This window comes from Paramisgurnus dabryanus, chromosome 3 (assembly GCF_030506205.2).
Source record: "Paramisgurnus dabryanus chromosome 3, PD_genome_1.1, whole genome shotgun sequence".
Taxonomy (NCBI): Eukaryota; Metazoa; Chordata; class Actinopteri; order Cypriniformes; family Cobitidae; genus Paramisgurnus; species Paramisgurnus dabryanus.
In genome coordinates, this window is record NC_133339.1 from 48662705 (window position 1) to 48689101 (window position 26397).

At 39.4% G+C, this 26397-nt stretch overlaps 3 protein-coding genes across 3 annotated transcripts in view; 1 reads left to right on the forward strand and 2 right to left on the reverse strand.

The window, feature by feature from the left end:
• mosmoa (modulator of smoothened a) overlaps window positions 1–893 on the reverse strand; it is a 31303-nt gene extending 30410 nt beyond the window's left edge. Inside the window, exon 1 of the mRNA XM_065286752.2 lies at window positions 85–893. Coding sequence (XP_065142824.1) covers window positions 85–190 — 106 coding nt within the window. The 5' untranslated portion in view covers window positions 191–893. The remainder of the gene's footprint in view (window positions 1–84) is intronic.
• An 8204-nt stretch (window positions 894–9097) lies between these two features.
• The window catches only part of uqcrc2a (ubiquinol-cytochrome c reductase core protein 2a), a 29200-nt gene continuing 11900 nt past the window's right edge, over window positions 9098–26397 (reverse strand). The window contains exons 13-14 of the mRNA XM_065269177.2: window positions 10331–10484; window positions 9098–9353 (exon numbers count right to left, since the gene is read on the reverse strand). Coding sequence (XP_065125249.1) covers window positions 9270–9353; window positions 10331–10484 — 238 coding nt within the window. The 3' untranslated portion in view covers window positions 9098–9269. The remainder of the gene's footprint in view (window positions 9354–10330; window positions 10485–26397) is intronic.
• Window positions 20583–24728, forward strand: LOC141281997 (uncharacterized). The gene is made up of 2 exons (XM_073814176.1): window positions 20583–23591; window positions 24293–24728. The coding sequence occupies exon 1, from the start codon at window positions 20601–20603 to the stop codon at window positions 21972–21974; it is 1374 nt and encodes a 457-aa protein (XP_073670277.1). The 5' UTR covers window positions 20583–20600; the 3' UTR covers window positions 21975–23591; window positions 24293–24728.

The window sequence follows — 26397 nt, forward strand, 5'->3', positions numbered from 1 at the left end:
ATGAAGTCTATAGAAGTAATTATAGATGCGCACAGTTAAAGCTCTCTTACATAACATTATATATGAATACTGATCTTATCTCACCTGCTGACTCGCCAGTGTTGATCCAGTCTGGATTTGCAATACTCGCTATGGCAAATATATCCGCAGCCAGAAAGAGACATCCTGAAATAATGGTGAGTTTATCCATCTCAGGTTATCTGCAAACTGATATATGACTGAAGAACTAAATCTTTCCTTAGATGTCAGACAGCCGCCAGTAAACAAAATATTCAATGTTCAAGCCCGACTGCATGGTATGCTATGATATGATGTTGCTGCAAGTCTAAGAGCCTTACAGCGCAAAAATGCACATAAAGACCAGGTTATGTTTCCTGATCTTCGTCCTAATAACAGCTTAGGGCTGACGCTCCATCTTTATATGTTGACTGCAGTGTTTCACTGTTATTAGCTAACAGGCTAGAAACCCTGGTGGTTTGTTTGGCGTCCGGAGGGCCTTGCGCCGCTCGACGTCCTCAAGACCATCCTAAACAAGATCTTAAACATTGGATTTTAGCGGGTAAGATGAAAACAACAGCGAGTTAGAGCCTTAATCGGTCATTTTCATCGACGGTGTTACGGTCCATCTTTCATCTCAGCTGCAAGCGCATCTGTACGACCGCCGAGCGCGAGCACAGTACCGCCGCATCATCTTCTTCATCGCAAAACTGTTTAAAATCCAGCCCGGAAGGCCAAAAGCGTTATATGAGTGCGTTAGTAAGGAAAGGACAATAAGACACCGCCAACGCACGAGAAACGACGGTCTAAACGCAGCTCTCGCGTGTTTCCCAATGACATAAAGCGAAAACCCCCACGCAGCGTCTATCGTCAGACACAACAGGCCTCTGAGATCACGTTCCGCTGTTATCGCGAGAGCACAGCTCTGTGGCGGTGCATTGTCATGTTAGTCAAAGGGTTATGGTTAGTACTGACAACAAACACTGAACTTGAAAACGAATACATTAGCGTAATGAGTATCACAAGAATAACAACAACAATAATAGATATAAAATACATTGTAAACATACGTGACCCTGCTAAAAAAAAACTCAGCTAAAGTCTTTTTTTTTAGGATTTACAGTTTTCCACCTAAAATTATCCTACATAATATAAAGAACAATCTGTGAAGAATTTTACCTTGATTTATCTTTAATGTTGACTGAGTAAGATCATGTCAAAGATTAAAAAATGTCAATGACTGAATTCAAACTGCGATGCTCCCTTCTTTTTAATTTGATTATGGGATTTAAGCCTGGATTTTTCAGATGATCACATAGGTTCTCCTTTGTCTTTTAAAGTATAGTGGGTCGAAATGGGCTTTAATATAGCTAACTCAAATGCAATTGGTCCTTTGTTGCCTAGAATGGTAAAAAATACGATTGAAAAGAAAACATTTCCAGAGTCTTTTTATGAGGCACATCTGCCTTTTAAAGAAAAAGACAGAGATGTTACAGAGCCCTCTAGTTACAGACTAATAAGTCTCCTCAATTGTGATCAAAAAGTGATTGCCAACCCTGCTGAAAAAAACAGCATACCAGCAAGACCTGCATATTTTGTGTTTTGGTGCTAGGGTTGCCACCTATGTCTGATAAAAAAACCTGGACATATCGATGACCCCAATTGGTTTGCTCACTTTTACAATTTATAAGCTGCTTATACTATTTATGTAAACTGTTTTTATTTATATTCCATTGCAACTTTAAACAGGTCTAAATAGCAGCTAGACGGCCTGAAAAATATGCACATGAAATTAAACTTGTGGAACTCACCTCAACATGTATTTTACAATAATTTAACCCCCCATGGGCATTGCTGAAGTCACTGTTACAAACTGTACACCGTACAAGACAGTCATTATTTTTAACTCTTATAAGACAAGGGGACACTTTCGTGTAGTCTGGCGTAAAATGGGTCTTATATTTTTGCTTTTGGGGGCACTCTCCCTCTGCCATGGCGCTCATGGCACTACTGATTAATTTGGTTCGGGAGAAGAGATAAAAGCCCGCCCACACTGACAATTGATTGGTTGATTTACCGAAACAGGCCAATCAGGATGCTCTCTGTCTTAAATGCGTTTAATGAGGCACACACACAGACGCAAGGTCTCCCTCTCTGCCGTACGTGCGCTAAATTAAATATTTACATAGCTTTTCGAAAACCGGGACATTCAGTGTCCCGGGAGAGTTGATCAATTTCCCGGGACAGGTTATTAAAAAGAAGGACAATCCCGGTAAACCCGGGACAGGTGGCAACCCTATTTGGTGCTGGTTTGCTAGTGAACACCAGCTAAACCAGCATCAGCACCAGCATTAGCACCAGCATTAGCACCAGCTAAACCAGCACCAAACCAGCATTAGCACCAGCTAAACCAGCACCCAACCAGCCTTAGCACCAGCATCTCATGCTGGTCATACAGTACCAGCAAGACCAGCATATGTTGTGTTTTGGTGCTGGTATGCTGGTGACCACCAGCAAGACCACCATGTTGTGTATTGGCGCTGGTTTGCTAGTTAACACCAGGTAAACCAGCATCAGCACCAGCTAAACCAGCACCAAACCAGCATTAGCACCAGCTAAACCAGCACCAAACCAGCATTAGCACCAGCATCCCATGCTGGTCATACCAGCAAGACCAGCATATTCCATGCTGGTCCATGCTGGTATGATGCTGTTTTGACACTAATTGGGCGGTGCTATTGCCGCGAAAACACGCCGGCCATATCGCATCATTCGCATCACCCCACGCGAGGACGCGTCTGATTGCATCTTTGCATTGACTTTGTACTCGCGCAAATCGTTGAACTCGCATCTGGTGTAAACCCACAGTAACAGTTTCAAGGCAGCTGTCCTTACTTTAGATGGTGAAAAGGCCTTCGATCCTATTGAATGGATTTATATGTTTTCTGTTTTGGATCCGTTTGGCTTTGGTGAGAATTTAAAACTATTGATAAAAATGCTTTATTCAAACTCCAAATCTGCAATACTTACTAATTCGGATAGGTCTTCTTTTTTTCTCTTCAGCGTGGTACACGTCAGGGCTGTTGTTTAAGCCCAATGTTATTTAAAGCCAGGTGACATAGAATGATTGAACGGGGTATTTATCCTTGTTCTTTGATGTGACATGTAGACAAAAAATGTTTTGTTTGGGTCTGTAATGTCTTAGAAGCTTCCTAAAAACCTCTCTCAGATAGCTCTATTAGGGTGGGGGATTTTAAACAAGTGGTTTTGCACCTATTTGGCTCCCCCTACTGGCTTAACTTGCAATCTCATTACTGATTGGCTGACTTTGCTGCCACTCAAAAAATGTAGCCAATTATTTTAAAGTTTAGGGGCAGTTAGAAGCCTGTGATGTCATAAGAATCAGTTTTTCAGATTGGGCTGTTTTCTGGCTGACATTTCTAAAAGAGGAATTTCTATGAGACTGAGATGTTTGGCATATCTAACACTTTTTGAATGCTCGTGAATGCGGGTAGACTACCATTATTCAACAAAGACAAGGTAAAAATGGTTTTTCATTCTCTGTCCCCTTTAATCTAGCTTTAGATCCCCTGACCATTCATCTTCGTAATCATTCTGAGATCAGGGGTATATCACTGTAAAAAAATTGCTGTAATTATGCAGCTGGTTGCCAGTAACTTACTGTAGATAGAAGAAAAAGACTGAAAATGTTTCATGTTCATTTGACTTTGAACAAACTGTTGCCAGTAAATAACATAAATGTAAAATCTACAGTAAGTTACTGGCAGCTAGTGTCAGTAATACCCAGTAATACTGTAATTTCTACAGAATTGTTTTACAGTGTACGGTCATACTGAGGTTTAGCTGTCCTTATATGCCGACGATCTGCTTTTATATTTGAGTGATCCTTCTGCTTTGCCATTTAAAAAAAAAATTAAACATATTTTTAGTCTAAATTTCACGGAAGCCATTAATAAATTAAAAATCTCTATGGATAAATGGAGGGTTCTTCCGTTATCTTTAATTGTTCTGGTTAATGCCATTAAAATGGTCTCTCTGCCTCAATTTATTTATCTTTTTCAAAACCGGCCTATATTTTTGCCACATTATTTTTTTAAACAATTAGATTCTGTCATTTTGCCATTCATTAGGGGTTTTTAATCACATAGAATTTCTAAGGCCCGTTTGCAAAAGCCGAAAGAGTTAGGTGGTTTAGCGCTCCCTGGTTCCGTCATTATTATTGGGCTGCTAATGCAAGAGCTATGATGTTCTGGCGTATTAATGATCAAGCTGCCAATAACTTGATGGATATACATCCAAAGTGGCTGTATATTGAAGCTAGGTCAGTTGTTGGATGCTCTCTTGCTGCTATTCTTGTTTCTAATCCTGTGTATTTAAAGAAATTACAATGTAAGAATTTTGTTGTACTTAATTCCATTAGAATTTTAAAACAAATGAAGACCGCATTGAATATTATGTGTTGTCCTGTGCGCCTGCCTGCTTGCAACAATCCAACAGTTTTTGCCCTTCACGTAAGGTCTTTTCTCTGTGGAAAGGCAAAGGGCTAACAACTGTCAAGGAATTTTATATAGATGGAAAATTTGCCACCATTGAACATTTGTATAAAACCTTTAAACTTTCCCAGTCGCAATTTCTTCCGATATTTCCAAGTGCGCCACTACATAAAACATTATTTTACTGGATTTCAGGATTGGCCTTAAGATCATTACATGTATGACCTTTTAGGTCAACCTCCTGGGGACAAACATTTGGTGACACGATTTGTTTCTGTGTTTATTTTCCATTCTGTAGTGTCTTTAGATTACCTCTAAAGTAGCATGGGAAAATGATTCAGGAATTAATATCTCAATTGAGATTTGGAAAAGGGGCTGAAACAAATTCATACTATTAATGCAAGATTACAACTTATACAGTTTAAAGTATTGCATAGGTTACACTATACCAAAACTAAACTAAAAATAAAATGTACCCCTCAGTTTCCCCATTATCTGTCAGAAATAAAGGTACAAAACTGTACCTTTTCTGTCACTAGGGCTGTACCCCAAATTTCCGTTTGGTACCTTTACATGAATAAAAACAGAATACAATTTTGGGTAGATTATCGTACCTTTAGGACCTACATTGTTAGAAAAAAGTCAAAATATGTACCCTAGCTGTCAGTGGGGCAGCACCCTTTAAGAAGGCAATTGTATGGACCATTAGGTACAGATATGTAAACATTTAGTACCAATATGTACCTTTGAAATACTAATATGTATTTTTGAGGTACTAATAAGCTAACTTTGTTCCCAGTATGTACAGTATTGTTCAAAATAATAGCAGTACAATGTGACTAACCAGAATAATCAAGGTTTTTAGTATATTTTTTATTGCTACGTGGCAAACAAGTTACCAGTAAGTTCAGTAGATTCTCAGAAAACAAACAAGACCCAGCATTCATGATATGCACGCTCTTAAGGCTGTGCAATTGGGGTATTAGTTGAAAGGGGTGTGTTCAAAAAAAATAGCAGTGTCTACCTTTGACTGTACAAACTCAAAACTATTTTGTACAAACATTTTTTTTTCTGGGATTTAGCAATCCTGTGAATCACTAAACTAATATTTAGTTGTATGACCACAGTTTTTTAAAACTGCTTGACATCTGTGTGGCATAGAGTCAACCAACTTGTGGCACCTCTCAGCTGTTATTCCACTCCATGATTCTTTAACAATTCATTCACATTTCTTGGTTTTGCTTCAGAAACAGCATTTTTGATATCACCCCACAAGTTCTCAATTGGATTAAGGTCTGGAGATTGGGCTGGCCACTCCATAACATTAATTTTGTTGGTTTGGAACCAAGACTTTGCCCGTTTACTAGTGTGTTTTGGGTCATTGTCTTGTTGAAACAACCATTTCAAGGGCATGTCCTATTCAGCATAGGGCAACATGACCTCTTCAAGTATTTTAACATATGCAAACTGATCCATGATCCCTGGTATGCGATAAATAGGCCCAACACCATAGCAGGAGAAACATGCCCATATCATGATGCTTGCACCTCCATGCTTCACTGTGTACTGTGGCTTGAATTCAGAGTTTGGGGGTCGTCTCACAAACTGCCTGTGGCCCTTGGACCCAAAAAGAACAATTTTACTCTCATCAGTCCACAAAATGTTCCTCCATTTCTCTTCAGGCCAGTTGATGTGTTCTTTGGCAAATTGTAACCTCTTCTGCACATGCCTTTTTTTTAACAGAGGGACTTTGCGGGGGATTCTTGAAAATAGATTAGCTTCACACAGACGTCTTCTAACTGTCACAGTACTTACAGGTAACTCCAGACTGTCTTTGATCATCCTGGAGGTGATCATTGGCTGAGCCTTTGCCATTCTGGTTATTCTTCTATCCATTTTGATGGTTGTCTTCCGTTTTCTTCCACGTCTCTCTGGTTTTGCTCTCCATTTTAAGGCATTGGAGATCATTTTAGCTGAACAGCCTATCATTTTTTGCACCTCTTTATAGGTTTTCCCCTAAATTCAACTTTTTAATCAAAGTACGCTGTTCTTCAGAACAATGTCTTGATCGACCCATTTTCCTCAGCTTTCAAATGCATGTTCAACAAGTGTTGGCTTCATCCTTAAATAGGGGCCACCTGATTCACACCTGTTTCTTCACAAAATTGATGACCTCAGTTATTGAATGCCACACTGCTATTTTTTTGAACACACCCCTTTCAACTAATTCAACTACTTGCCCAATTGCACAGCCTTAAGAGCGTGCATATCATGAATGCTGGGTCTCATTTGTTTTCTGAGAATCTACTGAACCTACTGGTAACTTGTTTGCCACGTAGCAATAAAAAAATATACTAAAAACCTTGATTATTCTGGTTAGTCACATTGTACTGCTATTATTTTGAACAAGACTGTACCTCTGATGTACTAAAATGATATTCTTAGGTGCAAAGCTGTACTTTTTGAAAGGGTACAGCCCCAGTGACAGAAAAGGTACAGTTTATTTTCAGAGTGTATGTAAGCTCAGATGGCACACATGCTCACACTTTTTGGTTTTGCCCTGAGTTTTGGAAGAATATATTTGGTTGTTTTCAAATGTGTTTGGAGAAAGTATTAGTCCAGACTTTGAATTAACTTTGCTTGGGTGTTCTGACCCTACATTAGCAATAACCTTTTCTCAACAATTGTCTCTTATGTTCGGTATGGTGGTAGCTAAAAGGGTGATTTTGATGGAGTGGAAGTCCACTTTATCTCCAAGTTTTCATAAATGGTTGGCGGAGATGGTTGCCGCACTTAAGCTCAAAAAGATTAGCTTTTCCAGGATCGATGCTTCTAAACATTTTTCTAAAATCTGGGACCCCTTCCTTTGGTATCTTTTTAAGAGTTGATTTTGCTTGAGCATTTATGTAAAGGGAATCTTTAAAAAACGGGGAAAAAAAGAGTGCAAAAATGTCCAAATACTATGCAGCTATTACAAAACGATTTTCTTAAGTTTATTTAACACTTAATGACAACTATTGATTTAATACAATTAAACTGTTAAGCGTTGCTGTCCCAAATATGGGACACCTATGCAATATATCACTACAAACTATATATCGTTGGAAAGGTCTAATCCTCTAGAATAGACATTTGAACAGTGTTTTATTAAATAAGTTATGTACGGGGAGTAATTGATTCATTTATGAAGAGAGTGTGCCTCAAAACATTGCTAAATGTCACTGTCCCGCCAGCAGGACGCCTACGTCTACTTCAGTGTTTTACATGTGAATTCTTATCTAATCATGACAAACTGTACATGGTTTGAAAACTCCAAGAGTGTAGATTTAACTCACTAGGTTGGGGTGACACCTAAGGGGTTAAACAAATCTTAGTCATAAACAAGTCCTTTAAAGGCGGAGTCCACGATGTTTGAAAAACGCTTTGGAAAAGGAGACGGGCCGACTACCAAAACACACTTATAGCCAATTAGCAGTAAGGAGCGTGTCTACTAACCGACTTCCTTGCCGGGTTGCGTATTTGTGGGGCGGGTCTATCAACAGAAGGTCCAGATTCTATTGTGGTAGGGGGCGTGTTTGTTTAGGTGATTTCAAATATCAACATTGGCTTTCAAACATCATGGACTCCGCCTTTAATAAAGTCATACATTCCAGAGATAATCATTAACGGCATAATTATGTAACAATAAAAAAATAATGTCAAATTATAATAATAAATAATATTATTAAACATTTTTTTTAATTATCCTGGACTTTATCTGATACAAATAAAAAGTTTTTATTTTTTTACAAAATTCACATTTTTGTTGCAGCTGATTAATTTAAGTTTATTTGTTAAGTAATAAGGGAAGGTCATTTTCATTTGTTAGTTTTATTTTAATGTTTTGTTTCGAATACACACCTCATTGTGCAGGACATCCATACATGTCCAATATTATTTTCTATAAACTATTTTACACTCAAAACGTACATTTAATTACAAATAAATTTGCCTTCAAGTGGAGTCGCAAATCATAATTACAAGTTCCAAGCACATGAACGATCAAACAAAGTCATATTTACAAGTGGAAACCTGTTTCTTAAATAATAACACGCGAGTTGTCAGGTTTTGACATGGTATGAGCCGTGCCGATTTCCAACATGATGGGGAGCAAATCTGTGGTCAGTGGTAATGAATGATTTCACAAACTTTCCGTTTTATGTGCTGCATTTCATTTTATTTACTCCTTTTAAATGTGTGATGTGTGGTTTGGAATACCTTAGAAAAAATAAATATTTGTATTTAATATCAATGAATATGTCAGAGGTGGACCTCATTGGAGACCTTTGGTATATGTGATCAAATAAAAATTATTAGGATTCACACCGCTTTTGTAATTGACAGCCTGTCTTGGCAGGTTGACTGTCCTTTATAACTGTTTAAATTGATGAGGTTAAAATAATTATTTATTAAAACAGTTTGTTACATTCTGCATAGTTTTGTTTCTTCCTCCTGGAAGCTACTAAACGAAAAAAACAGAAAGGTAATAGTCCGAACCATCAACCATCATCAGACAAATTTAAAAAAGTGAATCATAAGACAAGAACTTCTTCTCATTGATCAGTTGTTTTAATGAACATACATAATATACAGTGACATGGGCAAAAGTAACACTATTATTTTCAGTAAAGTATTACTAAAGAACAGATTTTGTGTGAAGTGATTGAAAACCTTTGTACAGCAATCAGGGTTTACCGCATCAGTAAAGTGAACCTCTTTTCACAATTCATCAATAAATGGTGTGTTTGTCAGGTGTCCACAACATGACATCGTCTTCTTGCTTTCAACAAACTTCTTCGCAGCCTGTAGAAAATATAAGGGTGGTTTTGATAAATGTCATTGATCTGTTTTGTCGTTTTACTAGGTTATTTACAGTGTAAGCAGTGCTTATTAGCAAAACTACCTTCATTTTATTTATAATATAAACCCCAATATAAATGTTGATTGGATGAGCCATTTTCAAATATGTTAAAAGGCACATCTCTAATTACATATCCTTTACATATGCAACAAGTTACACCTTGGCAGCTAAAGACACAATAATAAACTTTTAATTGGTTCAATAATTTATTCCAATTATTATTACTTGCAATAACAGAGTGGAAGGCTTCAAAAGTATTGGGCTAATTTACCTGATACTATATAATACTATATTGATATCCTAAGTGAAGAATATTTTCTTTTTTTGGGATAAAAATATATCTGCCCGTACAGTGTGGGATTTGTTTAATAATATGACAAAAACACTGGAACCAGGTTACAGAACTCTCTCATGTTGTTTCCTGACACAGATGTATCTATGCTCTGTGCTATTTTTCTGATTCTATGAAGAAGGGCATTTAGCACTTGGCACAGTTATGAGAATTTGGGACCAAATGTATGTAATTGTCATTAAAAAAAAAAGAATAACAATAGAAAATGTTTTGAAAGCAAAATATAACTTCTTATTTCTTTTGATCTGGGGATGCAAAATGACCCAGAAATGTTAATTACAGGTTTCATGAGATTTAGCTAATAGTGTGGTTTATTTTAGTCATTAAAAGTGAATAATTTGCCAGTTTCTTCCTCTCTTCACTCTGAACCAAAATCTTTGTTACAATTACAAATACAAGTTTGGCCAAGTTTCTAAGCACCAAGTACAGCTCATAAATTAAACTGTAATTATCCATAAATGATATCAGACCAGAAAAAGATTTGTAGCTTAGTTTAAAAAAGTTTAAACAGAGGGAAGTGTTATAGTACACTTTCTTTATTAAGAAAAAAAAAATGTTGTTGCTTACTTTAACAACGTCACTGGAGGTCACAGAGTCAATGCTCTGCGTCACAGACTGCGGTGAGCTGTAAGATCCACTGCTCAGAACCTGAACCCCCAGTTCCTCCAACCAACTCTCAGAATTCTCCAATGACATCAGATAATCAGCCTGCAACTGGTTCCTAAAACACACAATATCAACACTTTCATTACTCATCCATCATCAGTGCCTGTTTATTCAAGAAACAATACTTTCTTTATTTTTGACAAAATGTCATTCAACATATATTTAAGTAAAAATAAAACGTATTAAAATATATAAATGAGTGTACTTATTAAAATATTATTCCACTTTCATAAAAAAATCCTGATAATTACTCACCCCCATGTCATCCGTAAAAAAGAAATTAACTTTTTTTTTAGTTTAAATAGTTTTTTGAGGAAAACATTCCAAAAGTTACAGTGCTCTAAACAATCCCAATTGAGGCATATGGCAAAACGATCGCCATTTTCACCCCCAAAAAATATGTACTTTTAAACCACAACTTCTCGTCTTGCACTAGCCATGTGACATGCCAGCGCAGTCTTACGTATTTTGTGATCACATCGAAAGGTAATGCGTTACATATGTGAAACGCACACTTGCAGACTATTTTAAACAATAAACTGACACAAAAATATTAATTAGTATCATTCCACTTACAACAACATCGGAACAGTGCTCTTTCTCCTAGGGATACACCGATACTGGTATCGGGTATCGGCCTCGATACCCCATTTTCTAAAGTACTCGTACTCGTTAAAAGTCCCCCGATACCTGGAATCGATACCACGGTCTGAGAAATATCTATGTTTGAGCGGCGTGTAAGGGGTTAATGCCTCTTGTGTTGTCTAAAGCGGCAGAGTTTACAACAAACTGGAAAACTAGTCCTTTGTTTTTTTGTTAAATTATATGACTAAAGCTATTAACTGTAAATTTAAATCATGTTTTTTTATTAAGTACTCTGTATCGGTATCGGCAAGTACTGAAATGCAAGTACTCGTACTCATACTCATATTTCAAAAAAGTGGTATCGGTGCATCCCTACTTTCTCCACACTTAATTTCGCATAAGTCATGTGTGACCTTTTGGCGTCATTAAGTAATATGTAAGGTCACACTGGCACATCACAAGGCTAGTGCAAGATGAGAAGATGAAAAAGTACTTTTATGCAAAATGACGATCGGTTCACTAGTTAAAAGCCTTGTGCCTAGGATGGGATTGTATAGAGCCATTTGAAGCTGCACTGAACCTGAAATTTTAAACTGCATTGAAACCCTAAACTGTTGTGGTCCACTAAAGTTTACTATATGGAGAAAAATCCTGGAATGTTTTATTTTAAAAACACTTTTTGATTGTTGGTCTAAATTTACCTGACAGGATTTTTTTTTGTACACTTAAGTGGAAAATCTTGAACACTCAAAAATGAAAATTCTGTCATTATTTATACCCCCTCAAGTTGTTACAAACCTGTACAAATTCCTTTGTTCTGTTGACTACTGAACACAAAGGAAGATATTTTGAGAAATCTTTGGTCTCGTACACGCTGCAAACTTTCGGGAGTGACAACCGCATTTAAATGCGGGAGTGAATCCCCTAAATGTTCGTTTCATGTCTGTACGGAACAAGACTCACTCTCGAAAATGAAAATAACCATAGCAACGTTCTGCCGTCTCTCGTGCTTATCACTCACAGCTTTGACCAAAATAATTTAAAAGCATCGTGTTTTGCAATAAACCTCTGTCTTGGTGTTGTGTATTGTACGCTTTTGTAAGGCTGCTTCACAGGGCGCGGTCTTGCAGTGGTGCCAGGTCCTTGTCTTTGTTGTACGTAAATACCGTTTAGGCGCTTAACCGTTTATGGCTTTTGGCTCATGAAGCGATCAAGTTTTTGGTGTTAATAAAGTGTGAAGGTGCCGGTCCCAATATTTTGATCTTTGAGGTAAAGCATTTAGATTTATTTCGGTTTATTATTGGATTTTTCTTGTTCGCTGTATTTTTAGTGCCATATCTGGCAACACTACTCAGCAAACGCTTGTGCCTCTGTCATTTTATGAACTGCACATACAGAAGACTTTTTCCCCTTCTAGGCATTTGTTTTTTCAGAAGAGACACCTGTCATGTTTATGATGCACGTTTAAACACTTTATTAACTACTAGTTGTTCAGTTTGGTTATGTACACACTATGCCGAGTTTCTGTAAATGCAGTTGTCACTACCTGCATTTTGCGGGAGTTAATTTGGTTGTAGAATGCGGTTGTCAGTACCGGTAATTACTGAAATGTGTGTGTACAGAACAGGATTAAGCATTAATCAACACATTTTGACTGTGTCTGTTCCTCGAACAAAGAAATACAGGACGTCATTTACCCAGTCTCGTACAAATCTTGTTAATGTAACATTGGGAAACAATACATCAGCAGATGAAACTCAATTGTTAAAATTCGGCCTTCTTAACATTAGATCGCTTACCAATAAAGAACCTATTATCAATGAAATCATTACAGACCAAGGGCTCTATCTTACACCCGGCGCAATGCAGCGCAATTTGCGACGCAAGTGTCTTTCGCTAGTTTCCACCCTAATTTTCACGTTTAGCGCCGCGTTGTTTAAATAGCAAATGCATTTGCGCCCCCTTTTGCGCCCATGGGCGTTCTGGTCTGAAAACGAGGTGTGTTCAGGCGCATTGTTGGCGCGTTGCTATTTTGAGGCAACTAAAATAGACTACGCCATTGACCAACAAAAACCTGGTCTAAAGTCTAAAGTCAATGGCGCAATGTGTTTTATGTTATTTAAAGAGCGCATTAGTAAAATGCACCTATACACGGGAGGACAACGCGGGTTTGCTTATCACAAGGTACATAATGCGCAGCAGCACAAAAATGCTTTTAAATATGAAAGATTAAAGGATTGAATGTAAAAGATTATTATTGAGTCTCTTGGACATAAATGAGGACTAATTATGAGATGTTAGAAGGCGCAAAGAGTTGCTTCACCTGCAGCCTGGTAAGTAAATAAATGCTTTGCTTTAAACAAATGTGTCTGTTTTTAAATGTTTTTTTTTAATGCTACCTCACGGATTTATTGTATATGATGACTCTGTACCTGTGGATATGGTGAGATGAGAAACATTTTTAAGTAATGCTTAAAAAAACTCTTTGCTAAAAAAAACGCTGTCCAAAGTGCTGAAACGTGAGGAGAGCCGTTTGTAAATTCTTTATCTCCTGTTTGTTACAAATAAAGTATTTTTAGAGTACAAACCTTATCTTACATACTTGTAAATTATTTTTGGATGATATTGGATAGCCATACATTTAAAGCAATTACAAGCCTGCTTTTTACTTCCATGACTAAAAGAAAACGGGTTTTAAAGGTTTTAATAAAAAAATAACAATTTCAATACAAGTGAAAAACAACACAATTATTTAACATTAATCTTAAACTGGGGATCTTCTTCCTCCGCTTAGTTTTTCAGTTTACAAAGTCCGTCATCTAAATAGGGATTAGACATAATGCCAGCGCAACTGGCTTTTAAAGGGGATGAGAGCTGTGATTCTCATTGGTTTACTGCACGTTACGCCCAAAATACTCCCATTACAATATGACCAACCCTTTTCGACCATGCGCTCGGCGCAAAAAACATTTTTCCCGTCATTAAATTAGAAAAAGTGGATTCGGACACGCCCATTTAGACGTTGCGCTGTGCGCTTTAGACAATGCGCTTAGATCGTTAAAATAGGGCCCCAAAACTTAGATGTGCTCTGTGTAGTGAACAGTGTACAACAAACATTCCAGACCCCTCGCCACTTGCTACATTTGGACTAGATTCTAGATTTGTTGGTTAACATAAAGTGTCGACTCAATCAGACTTCATTCTCATTTAAGGACACTAGCATTCTGAAATAAATCTTTATGTTATGAAACCGTTCAAATAATCACAGTTATTAAACAAATGAATGAATGAATGAATGCATGTACAGTATTATATTAGTAACATTTTGCTGTCATGTTTATACTTTTTAAACTCAGGACAATGCCAATGGTATTTTGGAATGGTTTGGTAAGTGATAAATGCATAGATGAAATTCTTAAGACAAAGTTAAACACTGTACTTGTTCTGGCAAGCTACTGGCGCCCCCTCTCAGCCAGATTGCACTAGTTAGAATGCACCAGTTCAAATGCATCAGCCAGCATGCACCAGGTAAAGTTGATTCACTAATTAGCAGGGCAGACGCAGAGGTAGCTTTAGAGTAGCAGTTTTGAGTGATAACAAGAAACAAAGCAGAACTAACTGAGAACAAAGCACTGCAAGCCTGCCATTTCTTGGATTTAAAGATCCTTTGTGCAGAATTAAGCTACTACAAACAATGAAGATGTAGCCGGTGAGCTTTTATATCTTTATTCTATGGGTCATTCTTAAAGTGCATTTTAGTGCTGCACAATTAATCGCATCGCAATCGCAATCGCAATGTCAGCCTGTGCGATTATATGACAGCAAAATGTTGCAATTATATTACATAAATAAATGTGTGGACTTGTTAACACAAACTTTCTGATAACAGTTTGATGATTTTTCTTGCTGTTTAAAAAAGAGAGAAAAACGAACAAAAAAGGCAGTGCACGTGTGGCATGCACGTGTGTGGCGTGCATTGTCACTTGTGTGTGCGCAGCGCGGAAATACCAGAGCGAAGTTGGATGCAGAGGAGATTGACAGTGATCTGGTAGCTGAAAAAAAACTCTACGTCTGTTGTATGGCGGTATTTTGGATTTAGGATTACTGACCCTGAGCAGTTGCTACATCACGTGGCAATACGAAAACATTTCTAGTTTTACAAATACACATTTTAGCATTATCCCTAAACTGCGTGTGGATTTTCCTTAAAACCCATCAAGTTTACTCATGATACCATTTATTATAATCGCAATCGCACATCGCAATGTTAGCATCAATAACCGCAATGGGATAAATTACCCAAATCGTGCAGCCCTAGTGCATTTGGACATTATTTGTTTGGTTGAGGTATTAAGCTTTCTAAAGTAAATTGTTTTGTATAAAAGACAAATGTTTAAAGTATTAAATCTTTAGAATTTAGATGTATTTACTGTGTAAGTGGCCAAATATCTGCTGTTATTTAAATGGTCTGCTTTATGGTAATTTAAAATTAAGCATTTGATCACTGTTAAATCATGTTTGTATGAAATGGTATTTGTCTGTTTGTTTTTAAAAAATAATAATATTTGTATCTGTATTTAAAGGTTTTTCACCTAATTGGTTGACTGAATGAACACTGCATTGAATTTCCAAATAAAAAAGGGAAAAGGAGAGCAAAAGTGTGGTCAATGAGTGAAACCTAGTTGGATTCTTCTTGTAGTGGGCTGACTTTTTCAAGTGAAAGAATTCTGCATATTGTTAACCTTGCAAACAGTGAGGAAGCACTTGACAGTGAAAAACCGCCTGCTGGTTTGGATAAGAGAAACCAAAACCAACTAGGCCTGGAACAGAAACCTGCTAAGACTCTGAATACAGAGGTGTAAATTATCACTTGCTTTACTTATATCCTGCTGAAGAAAAGATGGATGACTCAAAGTCTCTGGAGCAACTTAAAGCAGATAGAACCACAGCAAAACGCCAATTCTCTCGTCTGGTCAACAATGTTGTAAGGATGTGCTCAATGCTGTCTGAAGAGGAGCTCAAAGACAGTTTCAAAAAACTCACAATTGAGGCCAACAAAGTCATAGAAGCCAATGATGATGTAGAGGCCCGGTATATTGCAGAATTAAAGGGAAATGAAGATGTTTCTGTGCTGACTGAGCAGCAAAAGGCTGATATAGAAAAGACTGCATGCGAGTGTGAGGCGAAACTAAAGGAGTTGAAAGATCTTATCCAAAATACACTTTGGACTAATTTTGGAGAAGAGGAACTAACTATGGCAGTAATGGCTGCAGAGGAGGAAGCAAGGCAGGTGTCATCCCTCGGATCAAAAGGTAATAAAGAGGCCTTTGATTTCTTGTTCAACCATCTAGAAAGACTTGTTAAAATAGCAAAAGAGCTGTATGTACAGTGGAAGTGTTGGATTCCTCCAAAACAGAAAGACTTCCAGTTCCGTGTACGAGACCTCGAGCAAGTCCTTCTCAAGTTAATTGCAAGGAAAGCTGATTTTATTCAAGCAAAGGTTGAAGAAGATGCTGTTAAAATGGGGGCTGCAGCTATTGGTAGCTACTCAACACCAGCCATTAAGCTGAAGCCAACATCCCTTCCTAAGTTTACTGGCATTAAGCGTGACTTTCATCGTTGGAGAAGAGATTGGGAAGCCCTTCAGAGACAAGGGGATCCAACTGGATCAAAAGAAGTTAAAAAGTTTCAGCTACTTGACAGCCTGGATGACAGAATAACGAGAGATTTTCGCTTCATGTCTTATAATACAGCAGACGATATCTTCCGTGTTTTAGAGAACCGCTTTGGATGTCAAACTGCCATTGCTATTGAGATAGTAGAGGAGATCCAGAAGCTTCCAGCTGTTAAAGGTCACCAACCAAAGAAGATAGTGGAACTCATCCAAATTGTGGAGAAAGCCCTTCAGGATCTGAGTGACCTTGGTGACACTGGTGCTATAAAGAACCCATTAGTGACTAAGTCAATCGAAAGCAAACTTCCTGATGCCTTGAAGAAAGAGTGGCTTCTCTATGCAGCTGAGAATAACATCGCTTTAGTGCCAGACAAGCGCTTTGATAGTCTTCTGGCTTTCCTCAAAGGTCAGGAAACTATTTATGAGCAACTGGACCAGTTGAAGGATGAAGATCTATCAAGGAAAGAGACCAGGATCGAGCCAAGGCAAGCTAGAACTAGGACTTTAAACCAGTCAAGTAGCCATCCTTCAGGATGTGTTGTCTGTGGAGATAGTAAGCACAAAGAAAAGCTGTATTTCTGCAAAAAGTTTCGCATGCTTAAACTTACAGAGAAGAAGGATGCAGTAAAAAGACTGGGAGCTTGCAGGAAATGTCTGGAAGTTCATGATGGTGATGATCACTGCAAGACTTCATTCCTATGCAAAAATCCAGAGTGTAAGCGAGCCTCAGACCACCATTATTATCTGTGCCCCAGTAACGAAATGTTTAGAGGTAACACGGGCCGGGGAAAAAGTAAAGTCAGTATAGTGGGAAATGAAGACAGAAGGAGCTATACAGAGGCCCAGGAAGAATTCTTTAGAAAACTCTCACCTGAACTTGCCCAACAATGTCGAGATGCTTTCTCTAATACAGTGTCCAGGACCTTCAATACTGCAGGAAGTCAATCAAGCCTTCTGGCGGAAAATGGCTTAATGGAGTGGCCTGTAATTATGATGCTGCTGGAGGTTAAAGCTAATGATGGACAGAAGATCGGCACTTTAATTGACCTTGCTTCAGACACTAATTATATTACCCACAAGGCAGCTAATCGACTTAACCTCAGGAGTGAAGATATCACACTTGTTGTCCATGGTGTTGGAGGCATGAAAGTTCTTGTCAAGACAAAGCGTTACCTGTTGAAGATACGGGTCGGGACTCCAAGAGGTACCCTCAAGTCCCATCAATTGGTCTGCTATGGTCTGGACAGCATTGCCGATGTTCATAGACATGTAACAGCGGAGCAACTGCAAAAATTCTTCCCTGATGTTCCCCTCAATGAACTGGTGAGGCCAAAAGAGATCCACCTCTTGATAAGTCACAAGGAAGGTCAGCTAGCTCCCCAGAAGATTCGCATTGTAGGAGACCTTGTGTTGTGGGGTGGACCACTAGGAAAGACGGTTGCTGGTACCCATCCTGAGTTGTTTGAAGAGATCGCCGTATCAGCTCATACATCCAGAACACATTTTGCAAGGTCTATGAGAACCGCTGCTGTAAAGTATGAAGAACTTACCTCTGTTGTCTCGAGTCATTCCCCACTAAATCAGAAAACTCCATTACCTATCCAAACTCAGGAGTCCAGTTCTGCAGCTACTGCCTGTGACTTTCTGAAATGGTGGAAATGGGACAGCATTGGTGCTGCATGTAACCCAAGGTGTGGAGGTTGCCGCTGTGGAAACTGCCAGCCAGGCGGTAAAGAGATGACCCTTGCCGAAGAAAGAGAGTTAGAGGTGGTGAGAAATGGCCTTACATATGTAATTGCAGATGACCATAGTGGGAAGCCCCACTGGCATGCCAGATACCCTTGGATAGAAGATCTAACTACATTGCCCAACAACAGAAGGGCAGTTGAGAGCACCTTTTTTAGGACAGAGAGACAGCTGGCCAAAGAGTTGGTATGGAAAGCTGCTTATTCTGCTCAAGTCTATGACATGGTTAACCGCCAGGCTGCAATGAAGTTGTCTGAAGAAGTTCTATGTACTTGGTCCGGACCAGTCTGGTATATTAGCCATCTTATTGCTCCAAATCCGCACTCTGCCACGACACCGATAAGACTTGTCTGGAATAGTAGCCAGAAATTTAGAGGCCTGAGTATCAACGACCTCCTGTTAAAAGGACCGGATGTCCTTAATCAAATTCGTACTGTGCTTCTCAAATTTAGGAGAGGAGTTTTTGCTGCTTTGGGAGACATAAAGAAAATGTATAACTCTGTTTGGCTTGAAGAGAAAGAAGTACACTTGCACAGGTTCCTGTGGCGTGACTCTGAAGAGGAAGAACTGAGTGAGTATGTTATCACAAGAGTCAATATTGGAGACAAACCAGCTGGTTGTATCGCTCAGCTCGCTATGAGAGAGACCGCTAATCTTCCCCAGTTTACCCACCTTAGAGAAGAGCGTCGGGTGCTGCAGGAAGACAGCTATGTCGATGATATTTTGACCTCTCACAACGACTTGGACAAACTTAAAATCATCACCGCAAATGTGGAGCAGATCCTGAAAGCAGGAGGTTTTGAGTTGAAGCCATGGGTCTTCTCTGGCCAGAGTAAGAGAGAAGGATCTGCTGAGAAACAGGAACAAAAGGCAGCTTCAAAGACATTGATCTTGCCAAACCAACTCAAGGATGAGGACAATAAGGCTCTTGGCCTTGGGTATTCTGTAGAAGAGGATACGTTTCATGTTATGGTTGCAATAAACTTCTCAAAAAGGAAGCAGAAGATGCGTATTGGCCAAAATCTCTTGCTGGAGGAAGTAAGAAGCCAGACACCTGACCCATTGACACGACGAGAATTGCTCAGTCAAGTTTCTGGTTTGTATGACCCCATTGGCCTGACAACACCTGTAAAGCAGAGAGGGGCCATTTTGGTTCGAAGAGCATTTCAAGAGGCCAAACCCAAATGTAGCACCATTAAGGATACTTGGGATCTTGCACTATCTGACAAACTTAGAGAAGATGCTATTAACCTCTTTGAAGAATATGTTCAGCTGAGCAAAGTTAAGTTTGCCAGGGCCTTGACTCCAACAGGCATTCAAAATGAACCTTATGCAGTCACTTTCTCTGATGGCAGTGAACATGCCTATGGTGCTGTCCTGTATTTGTTGTGGGCCTGTGAGCAAGGTGCAACGGTGAGACGACTAGTGGAATCTAAAGCCAAATTGACCCCGCTAGACCACAAGGGGGAAGTAATTAAAGCAGAGTTGTGTGGGGCAGTTTTTGCCACCCGTCTAAGGACATACTTTGAGCAACACAGTCAAATTCATATTAAGCAGTGGTACCACTTGGTTGACAGCCAGACAGTCCTTGGTGCGATCCAAAGAGAGAGCTATGGCTTCCAAACTTTTTTTGCCAATCGGATTGGAGAGATCCAAAGCAGCACACAAATTCAGGATTGGTGGTGGGTCCCTGGACCACTGAATATCGCTGATATTATCACTCGAGGGGCTGGCCCAGAAGACTTGGGGGAAGATTCGGAGTGGCAGCAGGGCCCAAGGTTTCTGAGTCTGCCAGTCAATGAGTGGCCAATCAAATCTGCAAAGGAGGTTACAGTGGCTGCTCGAGAAAGCATTAGGAAGATGCAGAAGAAGTCCTTTGTTGCTGCACTCACAAGAGCTCAAGTGAAAGAAAAATCCCAAGATCGAGAACAGCAAAGACCACCAGCTGGCGTAGCTATTCGAGAGTTGGTAGATGAGAAACGGTTCAGTAATCTAACTCATTTGGTCAAGACAGTTGCTTGGGTCTGGAGAGCAGCCAAAAAGTTTGCAGCAAGAAATAGGATCTTGGGAACTCCAAAGTGGGAGGCAGTCTTGTTAGCAGGAGTTATTACTGGAACAGAACGCCAAGATGCCCTAAGAGATCTCTTTATTGCTGCACAAGAAGGCATGAACTTCCCTACTACCACTACAGACCGGCTGGTAGTTTACAGAGATCAAGAATCCGGGTTGCTGGTTTGTGGTGGAAGAATCCAAAACTTTAAAGAAGATAAAGTCAGTGTTCCCCTCTTACCCTACAGTGCGTGGGTTTCAATGTTGTTAGCTCGTGAGGCACATGATGAGGGTCATGAGGGAGTGGCCGCAACCCTATTAAAGATGAGGAAGAAAGCATGGGTTATCAGAGGAAGAAAAATCGCTCAGAAGATCGTTGACAACTGCATAATCTGTAAGAAAGCCAGAGCTAAAAGATGTCAACAAGTAATGGGCAACTTGCCTCAAGAAAGGACCAGACCCGCAGCCCCATTCGAGTACACAGCTGTTGACCTGTTTGGACCCTATCAAGTAAAAGATGATGTGAAGAAGCGGGTCACAATGAAGGTGTGGGGAATTGTATTCTGCTGCATGGCTAGTAGGGCTATTCACACAGAGCTGGTCAATACTATGTCAACTGAGAGTTTTCTAATGGCATATCAGAGGTTTACTGCAATTCGAGGGCACCCTAAGAAGATATGGTCTGACCCAGGAACCAACTTTGTAGGTGCTAAATCTGTCTTGGAAGAACTATATACATTCCTGAATGGTCTGGACAGATCTGCTGTGGAGGAAGTTTCGGCTCGAAATGGAACTGACTGGCAGTGGAAAATTCAACCAGCTGATTCGCCTCATCGTAACGGCGCTGCTGAAGCTGCAGTTCGCATTGTGAAAAAGGCATTCCAGAGTTTGGGAAGAGAGTCGGGTCTCAGTTATAGTGAGTTCCAGACAACACTTCAGATTGCTGCCAACCTTGCCAATGAACGTCCAATAGATGCCAGAGTGCAGAGTCATGAAGATAGTGTGCAATACATCACACCTAATACACTTCTGTTGGGACGAGTATCTTCAAGTGGTGACTTTAAGACTTTTGATTTCACAAGCTACCCTTATAAGAGACTTCATGAGATGCAGCACCAGGTCAACAGGTTCTGGAAATCCTGGAGCCAGCTTGCTGGACCCAACCTGTTTGTGAGAAGCAAATGGCATACCCTAACAAGGAATGTTACTGTTGGGGATATTGTGTGGCTGTGCGATCAGAATGCATTGAGGGGCCAGTTCAAGCTTGGAAGAGTTGTTAGTGTTAACCCTGACCCTGGAGGTGTTGTGCGAGATGTAAAGGTTAGAATCGTTCAAAGCTGTTGTGTCCCTGTTGCAAAATCAACACCCAAGCATCCTGTTTCTAAAGTCCAGAAGGACTTTCAGTCCAGAATTTTACACAGGGATGTCAGACGCTTGGTTGTCTTGCTGCCAGCTGAGGAGCAGCTAGGAGGCCTAGGAGAAAAGCTCTGATTAAGTCGCCATTGAACTTGCGATCTTTCCAGCGGTTTCTTGGAAAGATCGAGTGGGAGGTGTTCTGGCAAGCTACTGGCGCCCCCTCTCAGCCAGATTGCACTAGTTAGAATGCACCAGTTCAAATGCATCAGCCAGCATGCACCAGGTAAAGTTGATTCACTAATTAGCAGGGCAGACGCAGAGGTAGCTTTAGAGTAGCAGTTTTGAGTGATAACAAGAAACAAAGCAGAACTAACTGAGAACAAAGCACTGCAAGCCTGCCATTTCTTGGATTTAAAGATCCTTTGTGCAGAATTAAGCTACTACAAACAATGAAGATGTAGCCGGTGAGCTTTTATATCTTTATTCTATGGGTCATTCTTAAAGTGCATTTGGACATTATTTGTTTGGTTGAGGTATTAAGCTTTCTAAAGTAAATTGTTTTGTATAAAAGACAAATGTTTAAAGTATTAAATCTTTAGAATTTAGATGTATTTACTGTGTAAGTGGCCAAATATCTGCTGTTATTTAAATGGTCTGCTTTATGGTAATTTAAAATTAAGCATTTGATCACTGTTAAATCATGTTTGTATGAAATGGTATTTGTCTGTTTGTTTTTAAAAAATAATAATATTTGTATCTGTATTTAAAGGTTTTTCACCTAATTGGTTGACTGAATGAACACTGCATTGAATTTCCAAATAAAAAAGGGAAAAGGAGAGCAAAAGTGTGGTCAATGAGTGAAACCTAGTTGGATTCTTCTTGTAGTGGGCTGACTTTTTCAAGTGAAAGAATTCTGCATATTGTTAACCTTGCAAACAGTGAGGAAGCACTTGACAGTACTTTATTCTATGCAAATGAGTTCTCATCCACAGTCTGTGGGCTTCCTCTGACATCCACAGCCAATCATGGTTCTGCATCAGGAAAGTGCCAAGATGCAAACTCCTCCTTATCTAAAATGTTATAAAAGTTCTCTTTTTCCAGACATTCCTCGTTCTGAGTTTCCTGCCTGCGTGCTATAGACTGAAAAAGGACACAACAAAACCCTACCCTCTGAGTCTCCTGCCTGCGTGCTAGAGACGTAAACAGAGTCCCCCGGCTCTGAGTCTCAACCTGAAAGGATATGCACAGTACTTCAAGTTCTGCGTTTCAGGCTGCGTGCTAGAGATTGCAACAGGACAAACCCCATTGTTCTGAGTCTTTTGTCATGTGCTTAGAGACTGAAACAACTTCTTGTCTCCCGCTGAGTGATACAATAACAGATTATCGAAAAAAACAACCAGGTTTGTAAATCTCTCTTTGAGATTTTACAGCTCCTCGTTCTGAGTTCGACAACAGAGACTGAACCAGATCGACCACAAGTTCTGAGTCTCTGGCCTGTGCGTCCAGAGACTAAGCAGATCACACCACATTTCGAGTCTCACGTCCAGAAAGGCAATAACCTATGTCTGCAACAAGGTGAAGCTCAGAAGAGCTAACCTACACTTCAAGGGACCTTCATCTGCATGTTCCAGATTGCTAGAATCCTCACGGTGCTTCCCGGAGATCGACGGACCACCACCGGACAGCTCTTCCGACCACATAGAACGTAAATACGACATAATGTCATTGTGCTGCGTTGCGTTTTGAAGCATGGTAAGGATATATTTGCTAAAGATATTCATTGTTTGGTATATACTAAAAATTTACACTTAATTATTATTTAAATTAACAAAATTGCAAAGAGATTGAAGTTATCATCATCTACAGTGCATAATATCATCCAAAGATTCAGAGAATCTGGAACAATCTCTGTGCGTAAGGGTCAAGGCTGAAAAACCATACTTGATGCCCGTGATCTTCGGGCTCTTAGACGGCACTGCATCACATACAGGAATGCTACTGTAATGGAAATCATAACATGGGCTCTGGAATACTTCCAGAAAACATCGTCAGTGAACACAATCCACCGTGTCATTCGCTGTTGCCAGCTAAAACTCTATAGGTCAAAAAAGAAGCCATATATAAACATGACTCAGAAGCGCAGGCGTTTTCGCCAGGCCAAGGCTCATTTAAAATGGACTGTGGCAATGTGGAAAACTGTTCTGTGGTCAGACAAATCAAAATTTCAGTTCTTTTTTGAAAACTGGGACGCCATTTCTTCCGGACTAAAGAGGAAAATGACAACCCAAGTTGTTATTAGCGCTCATTTCAGAAGCCTGCATTTCTGATGGTTTGGGGTTGCATGAGTGCGTGTGGCATGGGCAGCTTACACATTTGGAAAGGCACCATCAATGCTGAAAGGTTTATCCAAGTTCTAGATACGTATGATCCCATTCAGACATCGTCTCTTTCAGGGAAGACCTTGCATTTTCCAACATGACAATGCCAGACCATATACTGCATCAATTACAACATCATGGCTGCGTAGAAGAAGGATCTGAGTACTGAAATGGCCAGCCTGCAGTCCAGATCTTTCACCCACATAAAATATTCGGCGCATCATAAAGAGGAAGATGCGACAAAGAAGACCTAAGACAGTTGAGCAACTAGAAGCCTGTTTTAGACAAGAATGGGACAACATTCCTATTCCTAAACATTGGTCCTCCTCCAGCTGTTCCTTATATGTACATTTAACTTTTCTGGCCTCTTATTGCTACCTGTCCCAACTTTTTTTGGAATATGTAGCTCTCATGAAATCCAAAATGAGTCAATATTTGGCATGACATTTCAAAATGTCTCACTTTCTACATTTGATATGTTATCTATATTCTATTGTGAATAAAAAATAAGTTTATTAGATTTGTAAATTATTCCATTCCTTTTTTACTCACAATTTCTACAGTGTCCGAACTTTTTCTGATTTGGGGTTGTACAATATAAAAAGAGTATGCCACGTTAAAAGAACATTGGGATTTAGGAACATTTGATTGAATGTTTGTTTATTTTTGGTGGTAAATTAGTCCTTAGAATAATCGATTAATCAATAAATTAGTCGATAGATAAGTCGATATAAAAATAGTTGTTAGTGGCAGCCCTACTGCTTAGAGTTACAAATGACCTCCTTTCAACATTTGATCATGGTGAAATCTCAATTCCTATATTACTAGACCATAGTGCAGCCTTTGACACAATAGATCACACAATCATACTCAATAGACTAGAAAACTATTTTGGCATCAGTGGTCAGGCTTTAGTCTGGTTTAGCCAACCGCTATCACTTTGTTTATGTAAATGAGGAAGAGTCATATCACTCCCCAAATAAATATGGCGTACCATAGCGATCAGTTCTAGGTCCTATCCTGTTCTCATTATATATGTTACCTCTAGCAGACATTATCAGGAAACATAACGTAAGTTTTCACTATTATGCAGATGATACCCAGCTTTACATCTCCTCACATCCTAGCGAAACCCACCAGTTTTTTAAGCTAACAGACCGTATTAGCGATATTAGTGACTGGATGGCAAACAACTTCTTATGCTTAACTCCAATAGACCCATTTATCACCTATGTCACTGTGATGTCACCGCTCTAGCTGGAGGCAAAAAATAATTGGGAACTCATAACAGGCGTGTGAGGTTCAAGTTTGAGGTTTCGAATTAAAAATGTCATCTTTTTGTGTTTTTGGCTGCCATAATAAAAGGAACAGCACTTTTGGTTCAAAACTAAAGTTTTACCGGATCCTGGCAGACATTCCTTCACAGACATCAAGAAGACAATTGTGGTTGAATGCAATTTGGGGCTAAGCCCCGCACACCGGGAGACATTGCAATGTTTACAAACTTTTTAGGGGTCTATAAGACAGAGATACTTATTATTAAACCAAACCGCTCCAAACTAAATATGTCAGATTACAAGTTGCCCATAGATGGCTCCACTGTGGTGCCATCTTCCACAGTCAAGAACCTAGGTCTTTCGAGGGTCATATCTCCAAAGTCTGCCACACAGCATTATTCCATCTTCGAAATCTTCCAAAAATACGACATCTGCTGTCTGCATCAGATGCAGAGAAGCTTATCCACGCTTTTATGACCTCAATAATAGACTATTGTAACTCTGTTTACTATTGTAAAATATTGCTAATGACCTATAAAGCCTTAAATGGCCTGGCACCTTTGTATCTTAGAGAATTACTATCAGAATACAATCCATCACGTACACTACGGTCGCACAATTCTGGTCACTTAATTATCCATAGAATATCAAAAATGTCTAAAGGTGGTCGATCCTTTTCCTACCTAGCCCCTAGTGTTGGGTGATATGCCCCATTTTGAGATCGTCCTATCGTTAGCCTGTGAGATCCCCGATACAAAATAGTATTGGGGCAGAAGTTTACTCATTTATATATTTGTAAATTTTTTACTCATTTATGACAAGTCACTTGATTGGTGGACAAAAAAGAAGCAAGGGCTACAGTGTCATTACCGCAACCTTCTTGAAACTGATGCCATTAAAACC